The sequence below is a fragment of the Lipotes vexillifer genome, unplaced genomic scaffold (genome assembly GCF_000442215.2).
Source record: "Lipotes vexillifer unplaced genomic scaffold, Lipotes_vexillifer_v1.1 scaffold563, whole genome shotgun sequence".
Classification (NCBI taxonomy): Eukaryota; Metazoa; Chordata; class Mammalia; order Artiodactyla; family Lipotidae; genus Lipotes; species Lipotes vexillifer.
In genome coordinates this window covers 31,571-57,636 of record NW_006769542.1, presented here as the reverse complement: position 1 = coordinate 57,636, position 26,066 = coordinate 31,571, and the positions used below count along the sequence as shown (strand labels likewise).

Here is a 26,066-nt window from a genome sequence, read left to right as displayed (position 1 = left end):
GGGAAAGAGGAAGGGAGAAGGGAAGAAAAAGAAGTGTTTGGCAAGGATATGGAAAAATTGGAACCCTCATACATTGCTGGTGGGATTGTAAAATGGTGCAGCCACTGTGGAAAAAGTTTAACAGTTCCTCAAAAAGTTAAGCATTGGGCTTGGCTGGTGGCGCAGTGGTTGGGAGTCCGCCTGCCGATGCGGGGGACACGGGTTCGTGCCCCGGTCCGGGAAGATCCCACATGCCGTGGAGCAGCTGGGCCTGTGAGCCATGGCCGCTGAGCCTGCGCGTCCGGAGCCTGTGCTCCGCAATGGGAGAGGCCACAGCAGTGAGAGGCCCGCGTACCGCAAAAAAAAAAAAAAAAAGTTAAGCATTGAATTACCGGATGACCCAGCAATCTCATTCCTAGGTATATACCTAAGAGAATTGAAAACAAGGGTTCAAACAAAAACTTGTACACAATTGTTCACAGCAGTATTATTCATAATAGCCAAAAAGTGGAAACAACCCAAACAAAACAACCTAACAAAATGTGGTATATCCATACAATGAAATGTAGTTCAACCATAAAAAGGAGTGAAGTACTGATTCATGCTATAGCATGGATAAACCTTGAAAACATTATGCTAAATGAAAGAAGCCAGACACAAAATGTCACATAGTATATGATTCCATTTACATGGAATGTCAAGAATAGGCAAATCCATAGAGACAAAAAAGATTAGTGCTTGCCCGGGATTGCAGGGAGATGAAAATTGTGACTTATTGCTGAGAGTGTTTCTGCTAACAGGTACCATTTCTTTTTGGGGTGGTGGAAATGTTCTGGTATTATGTAGTGGTGATGGTTGTACATTATTATGATCGTACTAAAAACCACTGACTTATACCCCTACAAGTGGTGAATTTTATGTGAATTTTACCTTAATAAGAAAATGTAAAAAGTAGTAATTTAGAACAGGAATGAAATTTAAACTATTAGGAAACAATTAAAATCTGTGGGTCCATAATGCTATAAATAAATAAATAAATGCTTAGAAGAGAAGGGAACTCTCCCTGTAGTAAGATGCCAACCAGTAGATGTGAAAGGAGTAGTAGAATTGGAAAATTAGTATTTTCATGGTCAAGATTGGTTTGGCCAAAAATTATCAAAGGATACTAAATATAGGGGGAATATTTGATGAAGAGCAGTATATTTTCATGATCTTAAAGTATCTCCCCACTGATTGCTTATTAGTTGCAATATGAAATATATACATTATTTTTCTTTAGAGTAGAGAAATAAGATATCACCTTGACTGGCTCATCAGAATTAACCTCAGCAATGAGGGGCACCACATATCTCCTAATAATACCCTGAGACAGTCATGAAGTCCCTTGTATGGCTCTAGCCAGGGATGCATAACCTGAATTCTAATAAGGGAATATCAGACAAACCCAAACTTGTTTTTTGGGTGTTTTTTTTGTTTGTTTTTTTGTTTTTGGCTGCATTAGGTCTTCATTGCTGCGCACGGGCTTCCTCTAGTTGCAGCAAGCAGGGGCTACTCTTTGTTGCAGTGCGTGGGCTTCTCATTGCAATGGCTTCTCTTGTTGTGGATCTCGGGCTCTAGGCGCGCAGGCTTCAGTAGTTGTGGCTCGTGGGCTCTAGAGCACAGGCTCAGTAGTTGTGGCACACGGGCTTAGTTGCTCCATGGCATGTGGGATCTTTCTGGACCAGGGATCAAACCCGTGTCCCTTGCAATGGCAGGCAGATTCTTAACCACTGCGCCACCAGGGAAGTCCACCCAAACTTGTTTATTAAAAAAAACAACTGCCCTGTATTCTTCCAAAAATGTCCGTATTATAAAATACAAAGAAAGGCTGAGGAGACTAAAGAGACATTGAATTAAATGCAGTACATGATCTTGGACTGGCTCTTGGAACAAAGGAAAAAAATAACACTAAACAAGGACATTATTGGGGCACTTGACAAAATTGGAATGTGGATGGTATATTAAAGTATTGCATCAACATTATATTTTCTGAACTTGATACCATGCTTTAGTTACATAAGAGATTACCCTTGTTCTTGTGAATTACAAACTGAAATATTAAGGACTAAAGGGCCGTGATGTATGGCAGGTAGGAGGTGTCAGAGCCCTGATTCAACTGATGTATGTTCTTAGCAAATACACAGTATGCAAACCATGTTCAGCAGAATATGAACACCTTCAGCTCCTCTGGATATTGACATTTTTCTCCAAAGTGGTTTTACCAACTTATACTCTCAACAGCTAATAGAAGTGTTTCTTAAAGTTCTTAATTTATAAAATTAAAAAGCAACTCATCCATTAAGTTTTTTTGGAAAGTTTACAGACCTCTAAAACCTGCATGTCTGAAAACCACTTCCTTACATGACACTGTTTAGAGGAACATGCTTTATAGAATCTTAAGGCTGGAATCACCACTTCCTTACTTGACACTGTTTAGAAGAACATGCTTTTATAGGATTATAAGGCTGGGATCCTTGGCCTTTAAAAGGCCTAGCTATAAGAAGTTTTCATGAATTCATCTGGATCCAAACTCTTCTATCAACCATCCAGGCATGAAATCTCAGTAACCTTTGATCACTCTTGTCTCTCCCTTACCTTTTCCCCTCCTCTTACCCTGATTCCTCACTCTGTGCCTGTGCCACGTTCAGCCAATCAATAGGGCTTATGTACTCACCCGTTGTGGGATCTCTAATCCATCCTGTTCTAGTCCTATAGGCTAGTTCAGGTTCTTAACACATCTTTCTTGGCACTGTTATAAGAAACCTAAAGAGTGGTCTTTTCCTCTAGAATCTCCCAGAAGTAATCCATTCTATATACTCCTACTAGAATGATCTTCTTAATATAATTATTGTATTATTCCTCTGCTCACAAACTTTCCATGGTGTCTTACCTAAGTGTAAAATCATCTACCTCTATTATCCATAATCTTGCTTTCAAATGGTTTACCATCTTATTCCCTATTACCGCCCTATGTTCTATCAGTAGAACATAGATAGTCTGGGGTGGAGCCAAAGAATTTGCATTTCTATCAAGTTTTCAGGGGAAGCTGATACTGCAAGTCCAGTCTGGGTACCACACTGAGAACCACCACTCTAGCTGATCTGTAGGTCCTGGCATGGGGTATTACAAATGAGCTGCTCATTGGATATATGTTGAATAGAATTAAATCTCTTTTTTAAAACCTAGAAAAAAGTGATTTTCCAGAGGTCCCAGGGACTAAGCATTCAAATCATAAGAAATGGTTACTTCTTTTGAAAATTTTAAACTTACAGAAAAGTAACAGAACAGTACAGTGAACCCTTATACATCTTTCACTTTGATTTGCCTGTAGTTTACATTTTCTTACATTTGCATGTGCTATATGTATGTATATATGTGTGAATGAATAAATGCATGTATGTTTATGTATACCTAATGTCTTTTTCTTGAACTATTTGATTGTCCCTGCTGTACTATCAATCAGAAGTATGATTTTACAGAATTCTCAGATAGATGTGGCTTCATTACTCTGATTTGGGGGATGGGCAACCTTTGGGAGCTGGGCAAGTCATTTCTGAGCCTCAGTTTCCTTACCTATAAGATCTGAGTATAATAAATAAACTTGATGTAACATATTAAGTAATATATATAAATTACCAATCACAGACTTCTTAGCATAGCAAGCATTCAGCAAATATGACTATTTTGCAGATTATCAAAGCAGTTATTTACATCTGTAGGTAAATACTTTATTAACAAGTTTGTTAGTATGTTGAGTATATTGTACTAGATTAAAGCACTTTTAAGGGCAGAAAGTGTTGTATCTTCTACTAATAAAGAAAAAATTGGCAATAGACCTTTTTAAAATAAATGGACAATATAAATATATATATGTATTCATATATGCTGTATAATAGCATATAATATATTTAAGGCAAAGTTAGTTATATCTTCATTACATATAAATCCATAAATTAGGAATCATAGTTTTACATGCATCAAAAAATTGTTGAATGCATGTGTTATTTGCTGTCAGAATGTGCTTGGTCAGCCTGTTTTTAGCTTTTATGCTTGTAACAAGTAATGAAAACATTGGCTTTCCACAGTCAACCAAATATTTGTTTTGCCGCTACTTACTCATTACTGTAGACTAAATAATTTTTCTTGCCTTCAGCAGCATAAATATGGTTTTATTCCAAGCTTTGGATACTTCAGCTTTAACTCTATTCCTGTGCATATAATGCCACATGTGTGCTCCTATAATAAAATTGTAAAGGCTTTATCTTCTGTTGTATAGTAAAGGAACTCATTGTACTCAGGTACACAAAAATGATTCCAGAAGAAAAAGATAATGGTTTATCTGCTATAATGAAAGGAGGAAGAAGTGTGCTGGCATGGAACAGAGAAATATAACTCTTCTAAAGAAAAAAGCAGACATTGAAACTCTTAAATGTTTAAAACAGGGCATCCTGTATGCTTTTCAATAAAAACTGGTGATAGCTGTAGTAAAATGTTTCATCAGTATGACTGCACTCCTAGGTCAAAAAAACGATGGAGACAAGGGGAAAAAATGAAGTTAATGAATAAAACAAATGTTACCACAGATCATGCCCCTAGATGTGTCTTACTAAGGAAAAATATAAGGATTATATAAAATATATTTATTTTCAATTTATTTTTATAAAGAAATTGAAGAAATTATCAAAATATTCATATGGGACAAAACATCTTATAATTAACATTCAAATAGTGGCAAGCTTATTTTCACAGTCTGCAAAGAAGTTCATTGCATTTCACAGTCTGCATAGAAGTTCATTGCTAAATCTGCCTCAGCTTCTCAGCATCCTGTGCTTACCCCTATCTTACCACTTAGAGCAAGGGAGTGTAATTATCTCTTTATTTACTAGTGTATATCACTGTACAGTGAGTTTCTGAAAAACATGGCCCTTCTTGATCATTGTTCATTTATTCAACAAATACTTATTGAGTGTGTACTATGTGCCAGACACTCTTTGGACACTGGATACAGCAGGTAACAAAATGAAGACCTCTGGAATCCTTTTAAAATGTATAAATATATCAAATCATCATAATGTACACCTTAAATATCTTACAATTTTATTTGTTAATTATACCTCAATAAAACTGGGGTGGGGGAGGCAAAAAAAGACCTCTGCCTTAATGGATCTTTCCTTCTACCCATATTTGCAAAGTTACTGGCATATACATTGTAGATTTCCCTTCACAGTCATAAGACGTCCACACCAACTCTAAGCATTGTATCTTCATGAAATAGCATCCAAGGCAAGAAGGAAAGGTAGATGCAAAAGGCATTTCTCATTTTGGACCTTTCTCTTTATGGGAAAGAACATCTTTCCCAGAATCCCCTACCAGACCTTCCTTTGCATATCATTGGCCAAAACTGGATCTGCTGGACTACTCTGTCAGAGAGGAGTGGGATTTCTTAACTATAAGCAACTAGAAGAAAACATCTCTCACCACAGCTATGAACTCACCTGCATCTGTGCCATTTGATTGCCTGTCCCCTTGTAGTTGTTCATACTCCTAGGCCAATTCCTCCACTTGTGCACTAGATCCTGCTGCCTCTTACCTACTTACAGATGTCACTTCAACAGTTCTTTCTTTCCTACACCCTCTTCACTGGATCATTTACCATCAGCATGAAAATATGCAGTATTTTCTCTATTAAAAAAAAAAAAAAAACACCTCTCTTGTCCCCATAGTTCCCTCCAGCTACTGCTCTTTAGCTCTGTTCCTCTTTCCAGAAAAATTCTATGAAAGAATGTACATGCTTGCCATCTCTAATTCCTCTTCTGCCACTCCCTCTTAAATTTACTCATTAGACCTTCATCCTCACAAGTCAACTGCTTAGCCCTTTTCTTAGGTGATCTATCACCAGCATTTTGTACTTACTGATCACTTCCCCCTATTTCAGTCACCTTCTTAGCCTTCAATTTCTTCTCTCTTTTATACTTACTTCTTTGGGGTGTCTTTTAGTCTCACGGATTTAAATATCATCTAAATGCTAATAATTTGTAAAGTGTTTAGTAGGCATCTTAAATTTACCATGTCCCAAATTGAACCCCTGATCTTATCTCCCAAACCTGCTCCTCTTGAAATCTTCCCTATGTCAGTTAATTTTAGAGTCATCCTTGACTTCTCTCATTCTTTTATCCCTCCCATCCTGTTGATCAGTTAATCTAAGATATATAATCTAACCACTTCCACTGTTACCACCCTGGTGAGAGCCACAATCATCTCCCACCTAGACCTAGATTAGTGCATTTGTCTCTTAACTGATCTCTATTTCTACCAGTGGCCTCTGAAAGTCAGTTCTCAACATAGTAGCCAGAATGCTCCTTTAAAAGTATAAGTCAGATCTTGTCACTCCTTTTTTTTTTTTTAAACCTACCAGTGGGTTTCTTAAAAGCCAAGCCTCAGTGTTTGTCTACAAAGGTCTACCTAATCTGTTCCCCCACCTCCTTTATACCTCTCTTATTTCACCTACTTATTTTACCCTTTCCTTTACTCTGTTCTAGGCCCAGTAGCCTCTTTGCTGATCTGAGTACATGTTTGGCAGGCTCCCTGCGTCAGGGCCATTGTACATGTTCATACCCTATCTGCACTGCAGCTCCTCCAGACTTCCATATGACTCATCCCCTTACCTATCAGGTCTTACCCTCACTGAGGCCTTCTTTGACCACCTCTGCTTGGCACTCCCTTATTGCCCTTCCCTACTTTGTTCTTCTCTGTATTATCACCTTCTGATAGACTGTATGTTTTACTTATTTATTGATTTCTGTCTTCTCTACCAGAATTTTTGTCTTTTTTCTTTATTATTATCTCCCTAGCACTTAGAACAATGTTTGGCATGTGGAGGGCATTCAAAAAAAAGATATTTGGAAAATGAGTGAGTGAAATGAAAGATGTAAGATGAACTAACTGGCTTAAAACAGTCATGATTTGTCCTCTGATACTAGGCATTCTGTTGCCTAAACCAAATCTGGATTTTGTTAGCAAAAAAGAAGGTAGAAGAATTTTTACTTGGGCAATCAACTATGTCTAACACAAGCCCATACTTGTGAATCACTTAGTGCCTTTTTCCTTTTCTCCTCCCCCTCATTTCTCTCTTATAAGAACCCATGAGGAAGGTAGGACAGGTGGTATTTTGCACAAGGAAATTATGGCTCAGATAAGTTAATTGATTTTTTCCCCAAGAGCACCAACACACTGGTAGGACCTAAATTGCCTGACAGCAACTGCAGTCCTCTTTCCATAGTGGTAATAGTCAATATCTTGTACAGTATTTTGTGGAGTACTGTGTAATCCTTCATGTGAGCCAAGAGAGCCTTTACCTCCAGAAAAGTGATTATGAATCTACCTTTTTCTTTGCCTATTGTCTCAAAATGGAAAAAACAAGAACACTGAATATTTAATATGAGCCTATTCTTGTCTATATTTTGGATTAAACTACTTTTGTAATAATTTATACATTAGTTACTGATATCTTATTTACTGTCAGTATGTACTTTTTACATAATGGTATACAGAATATGCTTTGCCATCAGATTCTTCCATATTTTGCCCACATGAGTCCCTTCGCTTCCCCACCAGAAATCATCTCTTCCAGCAACTATTCAAGCCAGAACCACAGTAAAAATATTCCAAATGCTAAATAAAATTGTTATTTTTAATCAGTCAAGTAAGGTGAGCAGGCATAATTGTCACCTTTTTTGGTTAAGTAGTAGAGAAAAAGATATTTGTAAGCTCTTTCACCTAGAAGGAATTATTTAAAATATTCAAATATGCTGAGATACCAGTACACTAGCTGTGTATATATGCATAGATATATACCATAAATTTGTACATATAATATAATGCATAACATAAAATAAATGCATATAATAAAATATCTAACACTAAAACTATCTTTTTTTTTAATTAATTAATTTATTTATTTATTTATTTCTGGCTGTGTTGGGTCTTCATTGCTGCGCGCAGTCTTTCTCTAGTTGCGGCGAGGCGGGGCGACTCTTTGTTGTGGTGCGCTGGCTTCTCATTGCGGTCGCTTCTCTTGTTGCGGAGCAGGGGCTCTAGGCACACGGGCTCAGTAGTTGTGGCTCGTGGCCTCTAGAGCTCAGGCTCAGTAGTTGTGGCACATGGGCTTAGTTACTCTGTGGCGTGTGGGATCTTCCTGGACTAGGGTTTGAACTTGTGTCCCCTGCATTGGCAGGCAGATTCTTAACCACTGTGCCACCAGAGAAGTCCTAAAACTATCTTGAATGTGATTTAAATGTGCGTCAAATGTCCCTCTTTGGCATTTCAAAATGCATTTCTGAATTTTGTAGCTTGTTTTGGTGGACATCAGGGCCTTTATTTATCATTGCATTGTAGTTAAACATGTTCGGGTTCATAAAACTTGTGAAGAATAGTGTGATGGACATTCAGGTTTACCATTCAGTGAAGAAGACATGGTGACTGCCCTTATGTTGTAACATGAGATTGCAGGATGGAACAGATGAAAGCAGTTGGGGTCTCTTGGTCTGGGACTTGAGAATGAATACATCTATGCTGAGTTTAAGAAAGATGCTTGTTGAGACTTCCCTGGCAGTCGAGTGGTTAGAACTCTGAGCTTTCACTGCCAAGGGCCCAGGTTCAATCCCTGGTCAGGGAAGTAAGATCCTGCAAGCCATGTGGTGTAGCCAAAAAAAAAAAAGATGTTAATTATTGAAACTATTGTTTCCATTTGCCCTTACTAGCTTTTACAATTATAAAAGTTACCTGTTTGGGGTTTTACTTCTTTCCTGCAATTAGACAAGAAATTTCTTTTCCCTCTGATTTTTATGTCGGCATCATAGGTCTGTGGATTTTGATTGGCATGATGAGTAGTCAGGCCTCTCAACTGACTAGGACTTAGCATTCTTGTCTTTACTATTCTTCTGATGCTTTCCCTGCTGATATAAAATGACCAAACATAATCTTGCATGAACTAGAACTCAATTCAGTTGCTAGTATGCTTATCTATGTGGCCAGATATTATTTCCTTTAGATTTATATTTTTCATCTCAGTGTTTTTGAGTGCCTTCTTGTACACATTGGCCATTTATTTGACTTTCTTTCTTTGATCCTTTGTTTTCTAAAAACTAAAATCATCTTTTATATCAGGAACCTGTGATAGTCCATTTCAGCCATGTTTTCATATATCATCTTACTGCTACTTCCAAAAAAGGAAACATTCCCTCCAGCCAGCAGCTGTTTCACCTTTTTCCTCATCAGTAGGGCTGGCACCAGTTCAAGTTCTGTCAACATTGTTCCATCAGATAAAGCTGTTGGTAACATAAAGGATGAGAGAAGGTGGTATGTATGCACCTGATTTAGGCACCAAAGAGCGGGTTAACAGCATTCTCCTTGCTCCCATGTTAGCCTGAGTGCCTGTGCTCTTGCTTGAAGTCTAGTCTAATTTAGCTGTACCTTAGTGCTGAGAGTGACAGTTGCCCATGCATGTATCAGCATCTGTCTGATAATAGTTGTCATTTGGATAAGAACTCATGCTTTCTGGTTTTCATTGACAAAATGGTTAATAATTAAGCATTTGTACAGATCTTTATATAGACATCATTTTTAATAAGCTAAAAGCCTAATCAGAATATAAGCAGTATGTCTGCAATCTGTTATCATCTGTACTGTTTCACTAGTTATTAACCAAACTGGATAAGCTTCACTTTTAGAAAATGTTATGCAGCATGGAAAGTTTCATTTCATCCAACAAAATCTGATCTTCCAGAAAGCAAGGAAAGAAGTGTCAGACAGAGCTATTCCCTATGGGTTTCCTCTCTTTGTGGAAAGAAATCTGGCATTACATGTAAAGTTTTTTTTAGATTCAGGAAAGGACTTTGGAGAGAGCCTTATAAAACATATCACTGTGTCCCAAGGGATAACCCTCATTCTGAACATTACCAGTCAACCATGCTGAATCACATTCTAGTTATATGATCAGTTTAGTCGTGTCAAGCCAGAAAGGATTTAGTTAAAACTCTCCAAACTCTGAATTCTCCCCATTTAGTATGGTCCCTGCCATTCTGCTAAGTGCTCAGGGATGCACAGAGTTTCCAGGCAGTTGCACCACCTTTATGACTTGTTTCATCTTTAACCTGCTGCCCTGGGCCACTCGCGAGTCTCTCAAAATCTTTTTATCCTGTTAGCTTAAGTCTTAAGCTAGAGGCAGGCCTAGACAGTAGGTTAGAGGTTAGAAACTGTAGCCAGGAGTTGACTGGTGGATCATGTTCAAACTGTAGCCAGGAGTTGACTGGTGGATCATGAAATCAATAGTGTATCTTAATCAACATTTTTAATTTAACAGCATGACACAGACCAGAAAACATCAGAGTGCATCACAGGTAGTAAGGGTAAATATTGTTTTATGAAATTTTGAAATTTTTTCATTATGTTTAGTAACAATGTGAAATTGCCTTTTTGGTAGGTAAACAAAACAATAGAATGACATTAATTTCATATGGTTTAACCTTACATATACAGTTTTATATATTAGCTGTGTATACCAAACCTATATGTGTGTAAAGTTCAGATGAAAAACTTACTTCCTGTGCTAAGTCATGGTCCAAAAAGTTCAAAATCACTGGGTTAGAATAAATGTCTAATAGCGCTGTGCTAAGCCAGGAAAAAAACCCCACAGAATGCTTTTCCCTGGTTCTAAAATAGCTAGCCTCTGCTGGGTAGAATATGACTACTCATGAGATACAGATACTTTATAATTAATAATCATACAGTATTAATAATTAATAGTCATAATTAAATAGTATTCATAATTAATAGACATTTCAAGTGCTAACTTTCTTGTACAGATGAACTATAAGATTTAGAGACATTCAGAACAGTGAGAAATACTGTAATCAAAAAAGGTTCCTGATTGAGGGAGGTGAAATAAAGAAATGGGTCTGACTGGACGAGAGGGCATATTCTTATAACCTGTTTACCTCTGTAACATGAGTTAAGTAGTTCGATAATTTATAGAACCTTGAAGAAACATCGAAGAAGTAACCTGTATAAGGGAGAAATCATGAATGGTACATAATTCTGATGAAATAAGATTATAAAACAGTGTCACTTTGAAAACCCCTAACTTTAATTTGGTCATGGACCTACTGTTGGGAAGACTTTTGAAATCTTACTTTAGAGCTTATGGTACCTTACAAAACAGCTTTAATTTTACTTAGTGGGTATTTTTTGTTTCTTTTTGAGATTTGATTTTTCTTTTAAGAAATTTGGGAAATGTAGAAATTATAACCTCATGGAAATTTATTCTTTTACTTAACAAATAAAAAATTTAAGATTTCTTAAAATGAATGTGAAATCCATGACCTCGGGGATAATTATTTCGGAAACTGTTTTATTGTCTAGATACCTAGAGGTATTTTTAGAGGAAAACATCATTTATTGTGTATCAGTGAGGGATTAGTGTTTGCATATTTTTCTGAATGAAAAGAATTAGATTTAGATCTCAAAATATTGCCATATCCTCAAAATAAATCTGTTCTTTGTACATTTCTCTTGCAAATTCCACCTCTTTTACTAAGGTTTCTAGTCCACACCTTTTGTCCTACCGGGACCATTTTAGCCACAATTTTTTCTGTTAGGCTGTTTTAACAACCTGCTAACACGCTGCCAACAGATCTCTGTTGCTAGTCTCAGATCCTGCCAATACATTCTGTGTGTGGCTTTTCTTAAACACAAACTTGATCGTGTGTCAATCCCCTTCATAAAATTATTTAACGGTTTCTCATTTCCTACAGGATAAAATCCTTTGCATTGCCATACAAGGCCCTACATGGACTAAACTTTGCCTGCCACACTAGTCTCATCTCTCACTATGGATCCTGTGCTCCATACAGGCTAAATTTTTCTGCATACCAACCTATTTCCCACCCCAGCCTCTGTATCACAGCTCCCTCTTCCTGGAATGCTTTTTATATGTAATGGATTTTGCCTCCGTACTCAAGTTGTTATTTAAGATCATTTCTCTGAGATGCCTTTCCTGATCTCTCCTTCATCACTAGATCAATGGTTCTCAAACTTTTCTACACATTAGAATCACCTGGAAATTCCAAAGCTCAGGAAGTGAGACTCAGGGTCAGTATTTTTTGAAACTCCCCAGGTATCTGGTCAAGGTGGTTTAAATATTCATCCATATCTTCCTATAGTTATTCTATTATTTTGTTTTTACTCTTAATTCCTTAAGCCACCTGAAAATTATTTTAATCTGTGATGTGGAGTGAGGATATAAGGTTTGTAGTTTAGCAGGTGAAAGATACAAATTACCAGTTACCAGTGCAGCATGGTATATATTCTCATGGTCTGAGGGGCCAAAGGAAAGGCAATTAAATCTAGAAGGCAACATAGCTTTCTAGATACACTAAGCCAAGAGCAAGATCATCAGTTATTGAGACCGTTAGTCTCCAAAAAAATGTTTTATTACACCTGTAGAATAAAGATTTTTGTTTGTTTATTTTATTTTTAACAGTTTTATTGAGATATAGTTCGTATACCATACAATTCACCCATTTAACCTGTGCAGTTCAGTGGTTTTTAGTATATTCATAAATCTCTCCAAACATCACCACAATTTTAGGACATTTTCATCATCTCAAAATGAAGATGTACCCTTTACTATCTCCTGCTACAGCCTCAGCCTCCCCTCCCTCAGCCCTAGGCAACCACTAATCTACTTTCTGTCTCTATAGGCTTCTCTGTTGAAGATATTTCATATGAATGGAATCATATAATATGTGCCTTTTTGTGACTGGCTTCTTTCACTTATCACCATGTTTTCAAGGTTCATCTGTGTTGTAGGATGTATCAAGCATCTCATTCCTCTTTATGGTTAAATAATATTCCATTTTATGGTAATACCCATTTTGTTTATCTCCTTGTTAACTGATGGACATTTTGGTTGTAAAATAAATTGTGAACACTTCCAATATATATTTTAAAAATGTATTCATGACTCATATGTAGGTACTACTGAATGAATATATTATGTACTATATATAACATACACAAAAAAATAATAGTTTAAAAGATAACAACAAAATATACATAGGATTCTTACTTTTTTTTTTTTCTCACCTCTCAGTGGGTCATTTGTATTCTAGAAACCTCTCACTTTTACAGATTTTTGAGGCTACTGGTTCAGGTGAGCGAGTCAGCTGAATAAAGAAAGGTGTTCTAGACAGAAGATACAGTGCATGCAAATGCATGGAAATGAGAGAAAGTATGGCACCTTTTCATGTCTTGCAAGTTGTATGTCTGGGACATAGAATAGAAAGGAATTTTCATGCAGTCATTTTTTACCGTCTCCCTCACTGTAATAATTTAAGGTTTAGTGAAAGAATATCTATATTCTCTTTCTTACATATGTATAAATATGTATATATGTGTATGTGTATATATATATATATACATATATATGAACACCTAAGAAAGAATATTAAATAAAAGTTTTATTCTAATATGTAAGTCTATAGTTTTATTATTACAGTTGACCCTTGAACAACAAGAGTTTGAACTGCACAGGTCCACTTATACATGGATTTTTTTTCAATAACTGCAGCCTACAGTTCTACACGATCTATGATTGGTTGAATCTGTGCATGTAGAACCACGGATACAGAGGACCGGCTATAAAGTTATACTCGGATTTTGAACAGTTGAGGTGTTGGGACTGCTAACTGCCCACATTGCTCAAGGGTCAAGTGTACTATTTGGCAGTGTATATTAGACACTGTATTATGATACTTTCTAGAAACAACCTTATAGTTTGGGCTTTTTTCAAATAATCCCAACCAAGAATTAGCAGCATTAATTTCCTATTTACCACTCTTTTCTGGTTTATTTCTGAACATCTTAGTTGCAGTATTTTCTGTGACTTAAGGAGATGGGCTGAGTCTGCTATAGGAAAACAACATCAAAAATAAGTCCTTTGTACTTTCCCTTCTATAAAACCCATGGAGAAGTCCCTTACACTTTATTTCCTATTGTGCTGAGTTGCATATGAAGCAAATATAGAAGAATAATTGTTTGTTCTTACCAGTTTGGCTGTGGTTGAAGAGAAAATGGATGTAATATTTATTCTGCTACAGCCAAAGACTTTGCTAGTCTGTGGTATCTTGTGGAGATTCTGGGCAGACTATTGGGATAGAATCCAATCAACTTAGTTTCTCAGAAATATTTCTCAAGATTGGCTTGTTTATTTTTCTATTATTCACACTCATTAATCTGGGTATTTTAATGGCATATCACAGTGATTAATTTACTACATTATATACTCTTTTTTAAAAAATACTTTTATTTATTTATTTCATTTTTGGCCGTGTTGGGTCTTCGTTGCTGCGAACGGGTTTTCTCTCTCTAGTTGTGGTGAGCAAGGGCTACTCTTCGTTGTGGCACGTGGGCTTCTCACTGCGGTGGCTTCTCTTGTTGCAGATCACGGGCTCTAGGTGCGCAGGCTTAAGTAGTTGTGGCTCACGGGCTCTAGAGCGCAGGCTCAGTAGTTGTGACGCACGGGCTTAGTTGCTCTGCAGCATGTGGGATCCTCCCGGACCAAGGCTCGAACCCGTGTCCGCTGCACTGGCAGGCAGATTCTTAACCACTGCGCCACCAGAGAAGTCCGACATTATATACTCTTAAGGCAGTAGTAATTAATACTGAGTTTACCATCTAAGAAAATAGAGACCAAGCATTTGTGAGGTCGACTCAAGCCTTTACTCCAGTGAGTGACAAAGCTGGAAACAGAATGTAGAGTTGCTAACTAAAAATATTGAACCCAGTCCATTCAATGTGCTGGCTTTCTTTTATGACTAAGCCAAAGATTTTTTAAAATTAATCAGTGAGAATGTGTCTGTAATTCTGTTCTAATCCAAAATAAGAGGGTGAGAAATTTTCCACTTCACCAAGAAAAAAGTGTAAGATTGCTTTGGTAACGATTTCAGTTTATGAAATTAATCAGACAAACAAACTGAAATAATCCTTCTTCATTAAAGGATTAATTAATGCCATTTGAAAACTTAGGCACTTTTTAAATCATTTTTTTTTTAATCCAGCGAATGTGTTTTTGTACCATAGAGTTTAGATACTTCAACTTTAGTTGATAAACCACCTTGATGAGTAGTATATCCTGATTGTTTCCTGATCATTTTTTGGCTGTGGGTACCATATAAGAAATGTTCAGAGACATTAAGCCTAAGATAGCACCTAATGATTACAGCTCTTCATGGTTTGAGACAAAGAAGACCAGTTTTTCAGCCTACTCTGCTTTGACACACTACCATTTCCCACTCTCAATTTCTTTCTTTAAGAATCCACTTTCCTCTGAAATATCACTTTCCTTTTCTAAAAAATGTATTCATTATAATAATATTTTATCAAATGCTGGAAAACATATAGGCACTATTTTAGGCTCTAGACACAAAATGGCAAATAAAGCAGAAAAGTCCCTGCCCTCAAGAAACTCACAGCTTGGATCCAACTTTGGCACCCTTTTCAGTGGCAGCTCACTGGCATTCACTCATCACATAACTTTTTTTAGTTTTCAGTTTTTTCCAAAAGGATAGGTTTCCAAGTGTAATGCCCTGGTCTTTCTAGTGGCAGCTACTTCCTTATTGTATTTAAATGATGTATTATTGATAAAGCATTTAGAATGACTGGCACATAGAAAGCACTATTTGTATAAGTGTTAGCTACGGGTAGAAGATAGGAGTAGCAAAGCATTTTCCATCTTACCAGCATGCCAGCAGATACTGCTTATTCTTAAGCAAATTCAGAACTGTAAGTAAGCCTCATAATAAGAATGCTACCTTGAACATTCAAATATGGAAAAATACAAATTGTTCTGATAATGCACGTCACAAAAGGATTTTCCACATTTCTTCCAATTATAAGTTTTATTGATTCTTTGAAAAGATTTAATATACAGAACTATTTTTTATTCAAACAAGTATGTTAATAAAATGAAAAATATTGTGTCTACTCCTTCTTCAAATGAGATTTAATCATTTGAAGGGAACCATAGCTATAAGTAGCTTATAAACATAAAATATGGTGCCCTGTATTCTCTGCCAAATAATACCTCCTACTTATATAACATGAATAGTTTACAAAATCCTGTCACATGCCTCATTACATTTAGTTCTGTAACAGTCCTGAGAAGTAGATTAAACAAGTATTATTGTGTCCATGTTTCAAAGAAAGAAACCAAAGTATTAAAGATATTTTGTACTCACCCTAACTTAAACAGTAGGTTTGAGGAGTCAGATCTTCAGTCCAATACTCTTTCCGCTACTGTATAAAACTGCAAAGCATTGTTTCCTTTAAAAATAAAATAAAAGAATCCACAAGCAATATGACCTGTTAGCATGAAGCCAGAATCAGCAGATTGAGGACTGGCCTACAATTCACAGCATTACCACTAAGATTGAGCAAGGTGACCCCCATCCAACTCACCCTCTAACCCCAGGTTCCAGAAGGCATATTTGGACACAGTCAACTTCAGATGAAGCATAGTTTGATTACCTTTTTTTCTACCCTCACTTCATCTCAAGATGTAGCTTGTTAGAGATAGCATTAAAGATGGGGGTTGGGGAAGAAGGGGTAAAATCTGAACCAGATTATAGAACAGTCTAGGCAGGTAAAAAAAAAAATCTGAGATACTGAACAGAGCCAGAAACACTGAGTATGGTCCTTTCAAATAATGGCTCATATTTTCATATTTAAATTAGAATATTCTGATAGATGTGGGAAATTTATTTTACCAGGATATTTTTCAAAGTTTCTTCCTAAAATAATTAGGGAGAAATTCCAACAAGATTTGGGGAGTCGGTTTCTTTCTTTGTGTCTCTCTCTCTTACTCACTTGCCTTTGCTCTCTTGGTCACTGAACTTGGGAAAAGCATTGTTTTCATTGATTAAGAGAAGTATAGATGTCAGGAAACTTGGCACTGTAATTTTATTAGCTAACTTAAGCTAGTACCATAATAAGAAAACACCCTTTAAAAAAATTCTTAGAAATGAGTTCAAGCAACATAACAATCTAGGGTGGTTCAGCACACTTCATTTCATTTTCTAAAAGGCTCACAAACACTTGTGACCCGCAAGGTATAGACTGTGGCTCCTCCTGTAACCAAAAGTAGGGTCCAGTTGTTCACCGCTCAAAAGCCAATAAAAAAGCAAGGTTGGTGGAAAGGAAAGTTTGCTTTATTTCGGATGCTGGCAACCAGGGGTGGGGGGTGCAGGGAGCACGCGTCAGAGGCCGACTCCCTGCCCTACAACCAGTGGGCAAGAGCTCTTATAGGCTGAGGGAGGCGGCTACAGTCAGCTCTGACAGGCATCTTGAAATTGGTCATGGGTGGTCTGATCAGCATCATCTTGATTGTTTGAGGTACAGTTAGTCTTCAGTTCCAGGGTCGGTTTGTTTCCAGTTCTTTGAGGCAAATTCTCAGAATTGTGACAGCTTATGTCATGGCTACAGCCTGGTCATCATGTAGTTCACTTCTTCCACCTGATGGGGCTTTTAGTATCTGTAAGACAGCTCACAAGTTCACAGGATATGGCTCAGAATATTATCTGTAGCCCTTGAGAAGGAACTAAGGGCCCTTGACTTTGCTTACTGACTAATCCATTATTGTTTTGTCCTGTTTGACTGCTTTTCTTTGCTTCTGCATTTTCTCACTTCTCTGATTAAACTTATTCTTTGGCTAAAGTTCTTCCACAGACAAAAGGCAGGCTGTGGACATGGTCATGCAGACCATAGGGCCCTGCTCCATTTCACTCCTTGCTTCCCCTAATAAAGTTCAGATTCCTTACATGATCAGATTTTTATCTTATTTTCCTTATTCTCCATTTTATTTACCCATTCTTCATTTGCACAAAACATTTTTCCTCTTCCTCGTGTGTATCCTGCACTATGTTGCTTTCATGCTTTGGTTATGTTGTCTCTTCTACCTGCTGTGGCTAAATCTTATTTCTCCTTTAAGGCCCAGTTATACTGCCACTTCCTCCACCCAACTTTCCCTCTTCCTCCTCTGCATAAATTTTATAAGCACTTTATCAGGACCTCTCATATGTCATTTGTACCACCACACAGTTAAAGGGTATGTCTTATCCACTTTCCAGCCTATAAGCTCCTCAGCATCAGAACTGCCTTTGTTTCCCTCACTCTCATACATAACAGTGCCCCCCTCCATAACTGTCTGCAGTATAATAGGGTAGAGAAAGCATGGGCTTTGAAGTCTGACAGCCCTGATTTCAATTCCTTGCTCTATCATTTATTAGCCATATAACCTTGGGCAAGATACTTAACATCTCTGAACCTCTGTTTCCTCATGCATAAAATGGAGACGATAATACTCCTTCTGTTGTTACAGCATTAAGTTAAGTGAGAAAGCAGGCAGAGAGTTCCTAGTATTGTATCTCAGACATGCTAGGTCTTAAAAACTGGTGATGGTGCTGGTAGTAGTGGTCGTACTTGTATTTTAGAAGCCACTTTATTGCTTCAGTTTCCTCAGTCACATAGAGAACAGGAAGAATACTCTGACATACCACAAATGCAAGTATTTAAGGACTATTTTGAACCAGTTTGGAAACCCTCATAATTACTTGAAGAAAAGTACCTCATGAGTTTATTACAAAAATAATAGAACCCTCCTTTAAGTACTGTTAGCAAGCATGATATTCTGCAGTGTTGAATTTGCTAGGTTAACCATAGCCTTAGGTGATTTTTAGATGGCAATTCTTTCTTTAGTGTTCTCCTTGATTGGCTTCATGAAATCTTTTTATCTTGAAGAATTCGGGGCTTTCTTCTTATTGCTAAAACATAGAGTATATAATTTGTAGGTTCCACGCCCAGAATGACCGGGCAACCTAGGGATGTTGTCAAAATGGCCATCAAACTACAAGAATTGTGGGTCACACCATATGGAGAAATACAAAGCGTGCTGTGTTGAGGGGCCTGGGGGCAACATCAATCAACCTTGTGCTAGTCTTGAAGTCCATGTGAGGGGGAATGAGGTAAAAGTGAACAGGAGCACAGACTACAGCCAACAGGTGGGAGGCTGGAGCCCCCAGAAGAGAAGCCATTCATGTCCCTCAGTACCTATTTATATATTGTAATTGTTTCTTGTGCTCATTATTAATAAGAATGGAGAAACATCTGATAAGCTTATCAGAGAGTCTATACAATTAAAAACTTCATTAGTAAAAGATAAGACAATTAAGCCTAATTTAAATCAATTTAATGTTTAGTGTTCAGAACCTGTTTTTACCAATCTAGGTTCTCTTATCTCTTAATTCATTAGAAAAGTTCACTTAACTTTATTTGAGTTGATTTTTAATGTAATATATACTTTGTGGTAATTAATTTATGTGATGTTATGACTATAAGTTATTACCAACATGACTGCTATTTGAATTATAAACTCAACAAAGCAATATATAATACTCTTAAGAAAAGGCAAAATTTTGTATTTGGAAAGGAGTGGGGCTTTCAAAACAAGTTTTCTTTTTTAATTACTAATATCTTAAGGGAAAGTAACAAAAGTAAAAATTAAGAAAACTTCTAATTAGAGAACTACACCTATATTGGATATTCATACCATTTTATAAATGGTCACACTGTACTGTAAATGAACAGTCAGCCCTCCATATCCACGAGTTCCCCATCCACAGATTCAGCCAACCTTGGGTAGACCATATTCTGGGAAGAAAAAAATTCCAGAAAGTTTCAGAAAGCAAAACTTGAATTTGCTGCACACCAGCAACTATTTACGTAGCATTTACATTGTAGTAGGTATTATGAGTAATCTAGAGATGATTTAAAGGATATGGGAGGATGTACATAGGTTATATGCAAATATAAGGAACTTGAGCATCCTTGGATTTCAGTATGGGCATTGGGGGTCCTGGAACCAATTCCCCACAGATACTGAGGGACAACTGTATAGAATTTCAAAGTGATTGTTAGATTGTAATGACATATATCTGCAGTGATTATGTACTACAAAGAGAAAGTACACATAGCAGTGTATATAGAGAAGAAGCAACATTGGGTTATCAAAAAATCTGGTTTCTGATATTCCCAGCTTGGCATAATCATTTAACCTCACTGAGCCTCAGTTTTCTCATCTGTAAAATGAGCAAGTTATCACCCTCTAAGAACTTCTTAGTATTAATATTTTTGTCTTGTGATTCTGGACATGTTCCTTTTGTACTAAATTTGAAAGTAGATATGAACTATCATATATTCACTAGCCAGCCCTCCTGGAAGTGCCTAATGAAAAATACAACTGAAAAATCAGTATTTTTATAGTTTATATTCCAAAATGGGATACAGTCTGAAAATGTGGATAAATTTAACTGTTTTATAACTTATTACCTTCACATTTCTCAAATCAGCTAATAGAAAAACACAGAGGAAAATATTCTATATTACTTTCTTTAGAGAATTATTTTAAGCTCCAAAATAACATGAAGAAATGAGGCTAGGATGAACAACAGAGAAAGAAAAATTAAAAATTTGTGTAAATGTAGACAATTCCACTTAACGTTCAGTGCTGAAGCATACCTCAGTGTTCAATGTTCAAGCATATTATTTCATGTAGTCCCTAAATTGTTTAACCAGTTTTGACTAATTTTCATGAAGCTACAGAGGCTTATTTTGACCACCAGATGGAGCCAGCATTGTTTGATTTGTAGAATTAAAAATATGCTGAAAATAAAAATAGGTTAAATGAAATTAATAAATTGCAGATTTCTTACTTTAGTTCATAGTACAGAAAAAATTAAACTTTTAGCCCAGTCTTTGCCTAAACTTCTGCCTACTCTTCATAAATGTGCATATAGATACCTCCATTATATAATTTCTTTATTGTGAATTAGTTTTTATTTGAGCAGTTTCATTGGATAGAGAAACCAGCTTTCTTCTTATTAACCTTTTAAAGATATCATCTAAACACTTTCAATTATCTTCAAAACAAAATTAGTACAGGTTCACTCAATAAATATTATGGATTATAACTATGAATATATTATATGTAGGCTCTCATTTTAATGTCACAGAATATTCCCACTGTTATCATTTCTATAATGGATTTTCTTACTAAAACAAACCAAAAAACAGGCATTTTGACTGGGGTGGAGGATATGTAGTTTATCCTCAGTAGCTCCTCAAGGAGATGAAGCCTCAATGAATGGCTACATTTACTCAATGGCTGCAATGAATGGCTGCAGCTCTTACAGGGATTCTACTAGGAAAGCTCAGTGCTCAAGGGCTTAATCAGGGATAATTGCCTTCAAGTTGACTTTTACTCCTCTCACCTCTATTTAATAAGTGTCAGAAATCATCTAATTCCTTACAACTCAACTTAATTAGGCAGCTATCTACAGAAAAAGTATTTGTACACTAGGGGACCTAACCCCCTACAAGGCCCTCAAGGAGCCATTCTATCCAGCAAGAGCTATAAGGCAACCATGCACACTGTTGTAATTTAAGATCTAAAAATGATCACTCTGTTCATTTGTCCATTCAGCTACTATTTATTGAGTACATACTATATGCTAGGGATATACTAGTCCACAAACAGGGCACTGTCCCTGCCATTTGAGTTTATAGCCGAGGGGGGCAGTACAAATAGGCAGTTCTGATATTACGAAGTTAGCAGCTACAAAGTGTTTAAAAATTCAAATGAGGACAATATATGATTAATTATGGAGAATCAAGAAAAGCCACAAAGAACTCTTTCTAGGAAATTATTTTCATTAACCCACTGTTTGGCAGACTGCAGTTCCCATTTATTATGGTCAGGGAGGAATTCAGGACCTTTTTTTGTTGGTAGGACTTTATTTCATCAGGACACATCCAGTATGGTGACCTGATGCCTTTTTATGTCAGATTGGAATATTTTCTTCGAAGTTTTCTTGTGTTTCAGACATATTAGGTGGCTAATATTCTACCCAAGAATCAGCAACATAATACTTACAATCAATGGCTTGATTTCTTAATTATTTTTACATATATTATGTTTATTTTACTCTTTAGATTACTTTCTAGAATGAAAAGCCTGCATCATGTATGCTTTAGATATCATTCATAGCATTTCCTAGAGTGTCAGGCATGTGGGCAACACTTACTAAATTTTATTTTCTGAACTGAAGTTTTAATTGAAGACAGTAGGGCACAGTGTGGGATTTTAGTATCATAGAGACCTGGGTTCAAGTTCCAGCTTTAGTATATTTTAATTGTGGTCTTATCCTGTTTCCTAATTTGTCAAATAGGTTTATAGATACTTTCTTCATGGATAGTCAAAGAACCTTAGCATGGTACCTAACATATAGTAGGTTTTTACTAAATGTTCTTTTTTCCCCCCATTCTTCATTCCTATTTATTTAGCATATATTTTATAGAAATTTCAGTTAATAACAAATAGTTGTCATACTGCGTCATTATTTATAAATTATCATCCAGCATATACTGAGATTTTTAAGAAAAGCAGAAGTAGAGCACTCTGTACTTAAACTGATTTTTTTTCAAACTCCTTTTATAGTTTATTAGCTAGTTTTATGTGACTAAAATCATCCAGTCACTTATTCAATTTTTGTTTATCCAGGGGCATTCAAGTACATGAGAAATGAATGTGCTACTTCCTGTTCTGGCAACATGGACTGAGTTAAGACAGAACTTTCTCCTTCTACAAATATATAGAAATTCTGGATAAAATATGATCCAGCCCTATTTAAATACTTAGCTAAGCTTGAAAGAGACAGAGAGGGGGCTGGCAGGGTGAGGGAAAGTGAAAGGAGGTGGGGGGGGAGAGAGAGAAGGTAAGAAAGAAAAGAAAATTCCTACGTACCAGAAACAAAGGTGAGGCATAACCAGAGCATTAAGTGGGCAAGTTGACACTACAGTTGCCCAGGGAGATATTGGAACCAGACGTAGGCTCTGATAGCTAGAAGCTGAGGTTTTAATCTCACACTTGGACAGAGATATAGTCTTGGATCAAGAGAGGAAGGAACTGGGGCTTCCCTGGTGGCACATTTGTTGAGAGTCTGCCTGCCGACACAGGGGACACAGGTTCATGCCCCGGTTTGGGAAGATCCCACATGCCGCAGAGAAGCTGGGCCCGTGAGCCATGGACGCTGAGCCTGCGCATCTGGAGCCTGTGCTCCACAATGGGAGAAGCCACAACAGTGAGAGGCCCATGTACCGCAAAAAAAAAAAAAGAGGAAGGAACTAAAAGAACTGTCCACCTGGTCAGGAAGGCCACAAAGAAGCATGTCATTTTTCAGAGCTATATGTGGGAGGAAAAAAAAAAGTCTATCATAAAAAATATCAAAACTCTAAAACTCTACAAGACACAGCTATAAAGTCTGAATGTACACTGCCTATATGGTACAGGAATCCTAAGCCAGGAAATTAACTTGGGGAAAAAATGGCTGTGCACTAATGGAACCCCTTAATTTCCTTGTAGAAACAAATGCAAAAGCTCTCTGTAGGACTCCTTACATAATCCTGGGTGCCAAGGATTCCTATGGAGCATGATGAAGATGTAGCTCTAGCTGTAGGTACACGCACAGTCAAAAATTAGAAAACACATGGGGAAATAACCACTCTGGGGAGAGAGTCAGAAGACATAGTAGAAGGATCCCCAAGAATAATCTGGAAGATAAAACATAACAAGTGTCTAGAATTTTAAGCTATGATTATTAAAATCAATGACAGTTTATATCTTAAAAACTGATTAGATACAACTAAACAGAGAATTAGTGAACTGAAATACAGAGCTAAGGAAATTACTCAGAGTATAGTGTTAAGAAATAAAAACATGAAAAATGAATGTGCTGTGAACATTTGATCACACTATAAACAGAAGTAGTTTATACTGATGTGATATACTCAGTTAGGAAATAAAAGAGTTGACCATATTTTTCACACAGTTGAATTTGTGCAGCAGATATCATTGCATTTGACTCTGTGTACCATGTAGAAGTGTTTGGGTTATAGTTTCCATGCAGTGCCGATGGAACCTTAGCAGGCTTAAGCTTGGTATCACAGATGTACATAATGAAAGGTCAGCTGATTTCACAGGTATTCTCAAGCTGTTTGCCTATTCATTTTGGCTAGAAATAAAAACAGGAGGAGAGGAAAGACATCCTAAAGCCAGACAATTAAAAATCTCAGAAGACTAAGAACTAGAGAAACCATTGTGAAATGATTACCACAGTCTAGCTAATTAACATATCCATCACCTTACAAAGTTACAGTTTGTGTGTGTCTGTGTGGTGATCAACTTTCTTAGCAAATTTTAATTATACAATACAGTATTATTAACTGTAGTTACCATGCTGTACATTAGATCTCCAGAACTTTTCTGTCCCACATAATTGAATCTTTGTACCCTTTGACCAACATCAAAATCATATTAGGTAAACATAAAAAGACTACTTGTTTCTTAGTTCACACATTTTTTTTAACTAGACAATCTCTTGAACAAAATGGCTGATTATTAATATATTACTCATTAATTATTTTCCTCAAACTAGGTAACAAAGAGGCAAGCAACAAACCAAGGCTTGAATAGAAAGATTACTGGTATTCTTGATTTCAACTGGCTTATCTTGGTTTGCCAGCCAAAGATGAGAAGAGATAGGTTTTTGTGTTTTTTTTCCTTAAGTCACAAATTTTCATTAATATATATAAATGTAACATAATGTAAAATGTTAGTACTTTTTTTTCTTTTGAGGCAAACCTGTATTCTGTGAACCCAGATGTTAGCTAATCTTTGTTTGTATGGAATTATTGCAGGATCAAATCCATAGATTTTTTTTTCTAATTTCTAATTTAGTGAAAATTATTTCTATCTGCTCTAGGTAAATGTCCTGATTTTTTGTTAGATATATTTATATTTTATGATGCCATTAAATTGAAATTGTTTGTTATTATTTTAACTGGGGAGCAAAAGTGGCAGGTAATTGGAAAATCAACCAATATTGAAAGGTTATATCTTATAAGGCAAGAGAATAATGTAAAATGGTATTGCTGAATTTAGGAATACCTTACTTATTTTAAAAGTGAGATAGACAAGGGGAAGGGTTAGGAGGAGGGATAGTTAGGGAGTTTGGGATTGACATGTACACACTGCTATATTTAAAATGGATAAGCAACAAGGACCTACTGTATAGCAGAGGGAACTCTGGTCAATATTATATAACAACCTAAACGGGAAAAGAATTTGAAAAAGAATAGATACATGTATATGTATAACTGAGTCACTTTGCTGTACACCTGAAACTAACACAACATTGTTAATCAACTATACTCCAATATAAAATAAAAATTTTTTTTAAATTAATTGAAGAAAAAAAGTGAGATAGGTGATTTTATAGTCAAATAAGTACAGTTGAGAACAACTACAATAGTACAGTATATAATAAAGATGTTTATAAAATTAGTTGATAAATTAACATCAATCACTTTCTAATCTAGGTAATCATTGTGGAGCTTCCATAGAGCCTTTTTAGTATTTATCCTAAGACTATTCTATTATTCCTCAGAGGAAGAGGCTGCTCCAGATGGTGCTGTTGCAGAATACAGACGAGAAAAGCAAAAGTATGAAGCTTTGAGGAAGCAGCAGGCAAAGAAGGGAATTTCCCGTGAAGACCAGGTAACTTCACAAACCAAAATCCATACACAGTTCATTGCCTTTTAATTGTCTTCAAGTGTTGTTAATGGAGCCTAATTTGATTATACACAAGGGGAAACATCACCTCTTAAAAATTGAAAAGGATATATTAATATAGGGGTGAAGTGACAAGGACCTTGGCCACTTAAGCAAAGATCCAGATGATAGAGTTCTTTCCTGACATAAAGGCATAAAGCCTAAAACTTTCAGGTTTCAACCTTGTACTCCCTTATTAAACACAGGAAGGAACGTAGTAAAACCACATATTACCAGATACTCAGGTAGAACCTTTGACTAAGTGAATATT

General features: G+C 36.4%; 1 protein-coding gene across 1 annotated transcript in view; it reads left to right on the top strand.

Annotated features, from left to right (window-relative positions):
- The window catches only part of CWC27 (CWC27 spliceosome associated cyclophilin), a gene marked incomplete at its 3' end in the record, with an annotated part of 161,935 nt that extends 136,194 nt beyond the window's left edge, over nucleotides 1-25,741 (top strand). Inside the window, exon 12 of the mRNA XM_007445648.1 lies at nucleotides 25,632-25,741. Coding sequence (XP_007445710.1) covers nucleotides 25,632-25,741 — 110 coding nt within the window. The remainder of the gene's footprint in view (nucleotides 1-25,631) is intronic.
- Nucleotides 25,742-26,066: the final 325 nt, after the last annotated feature.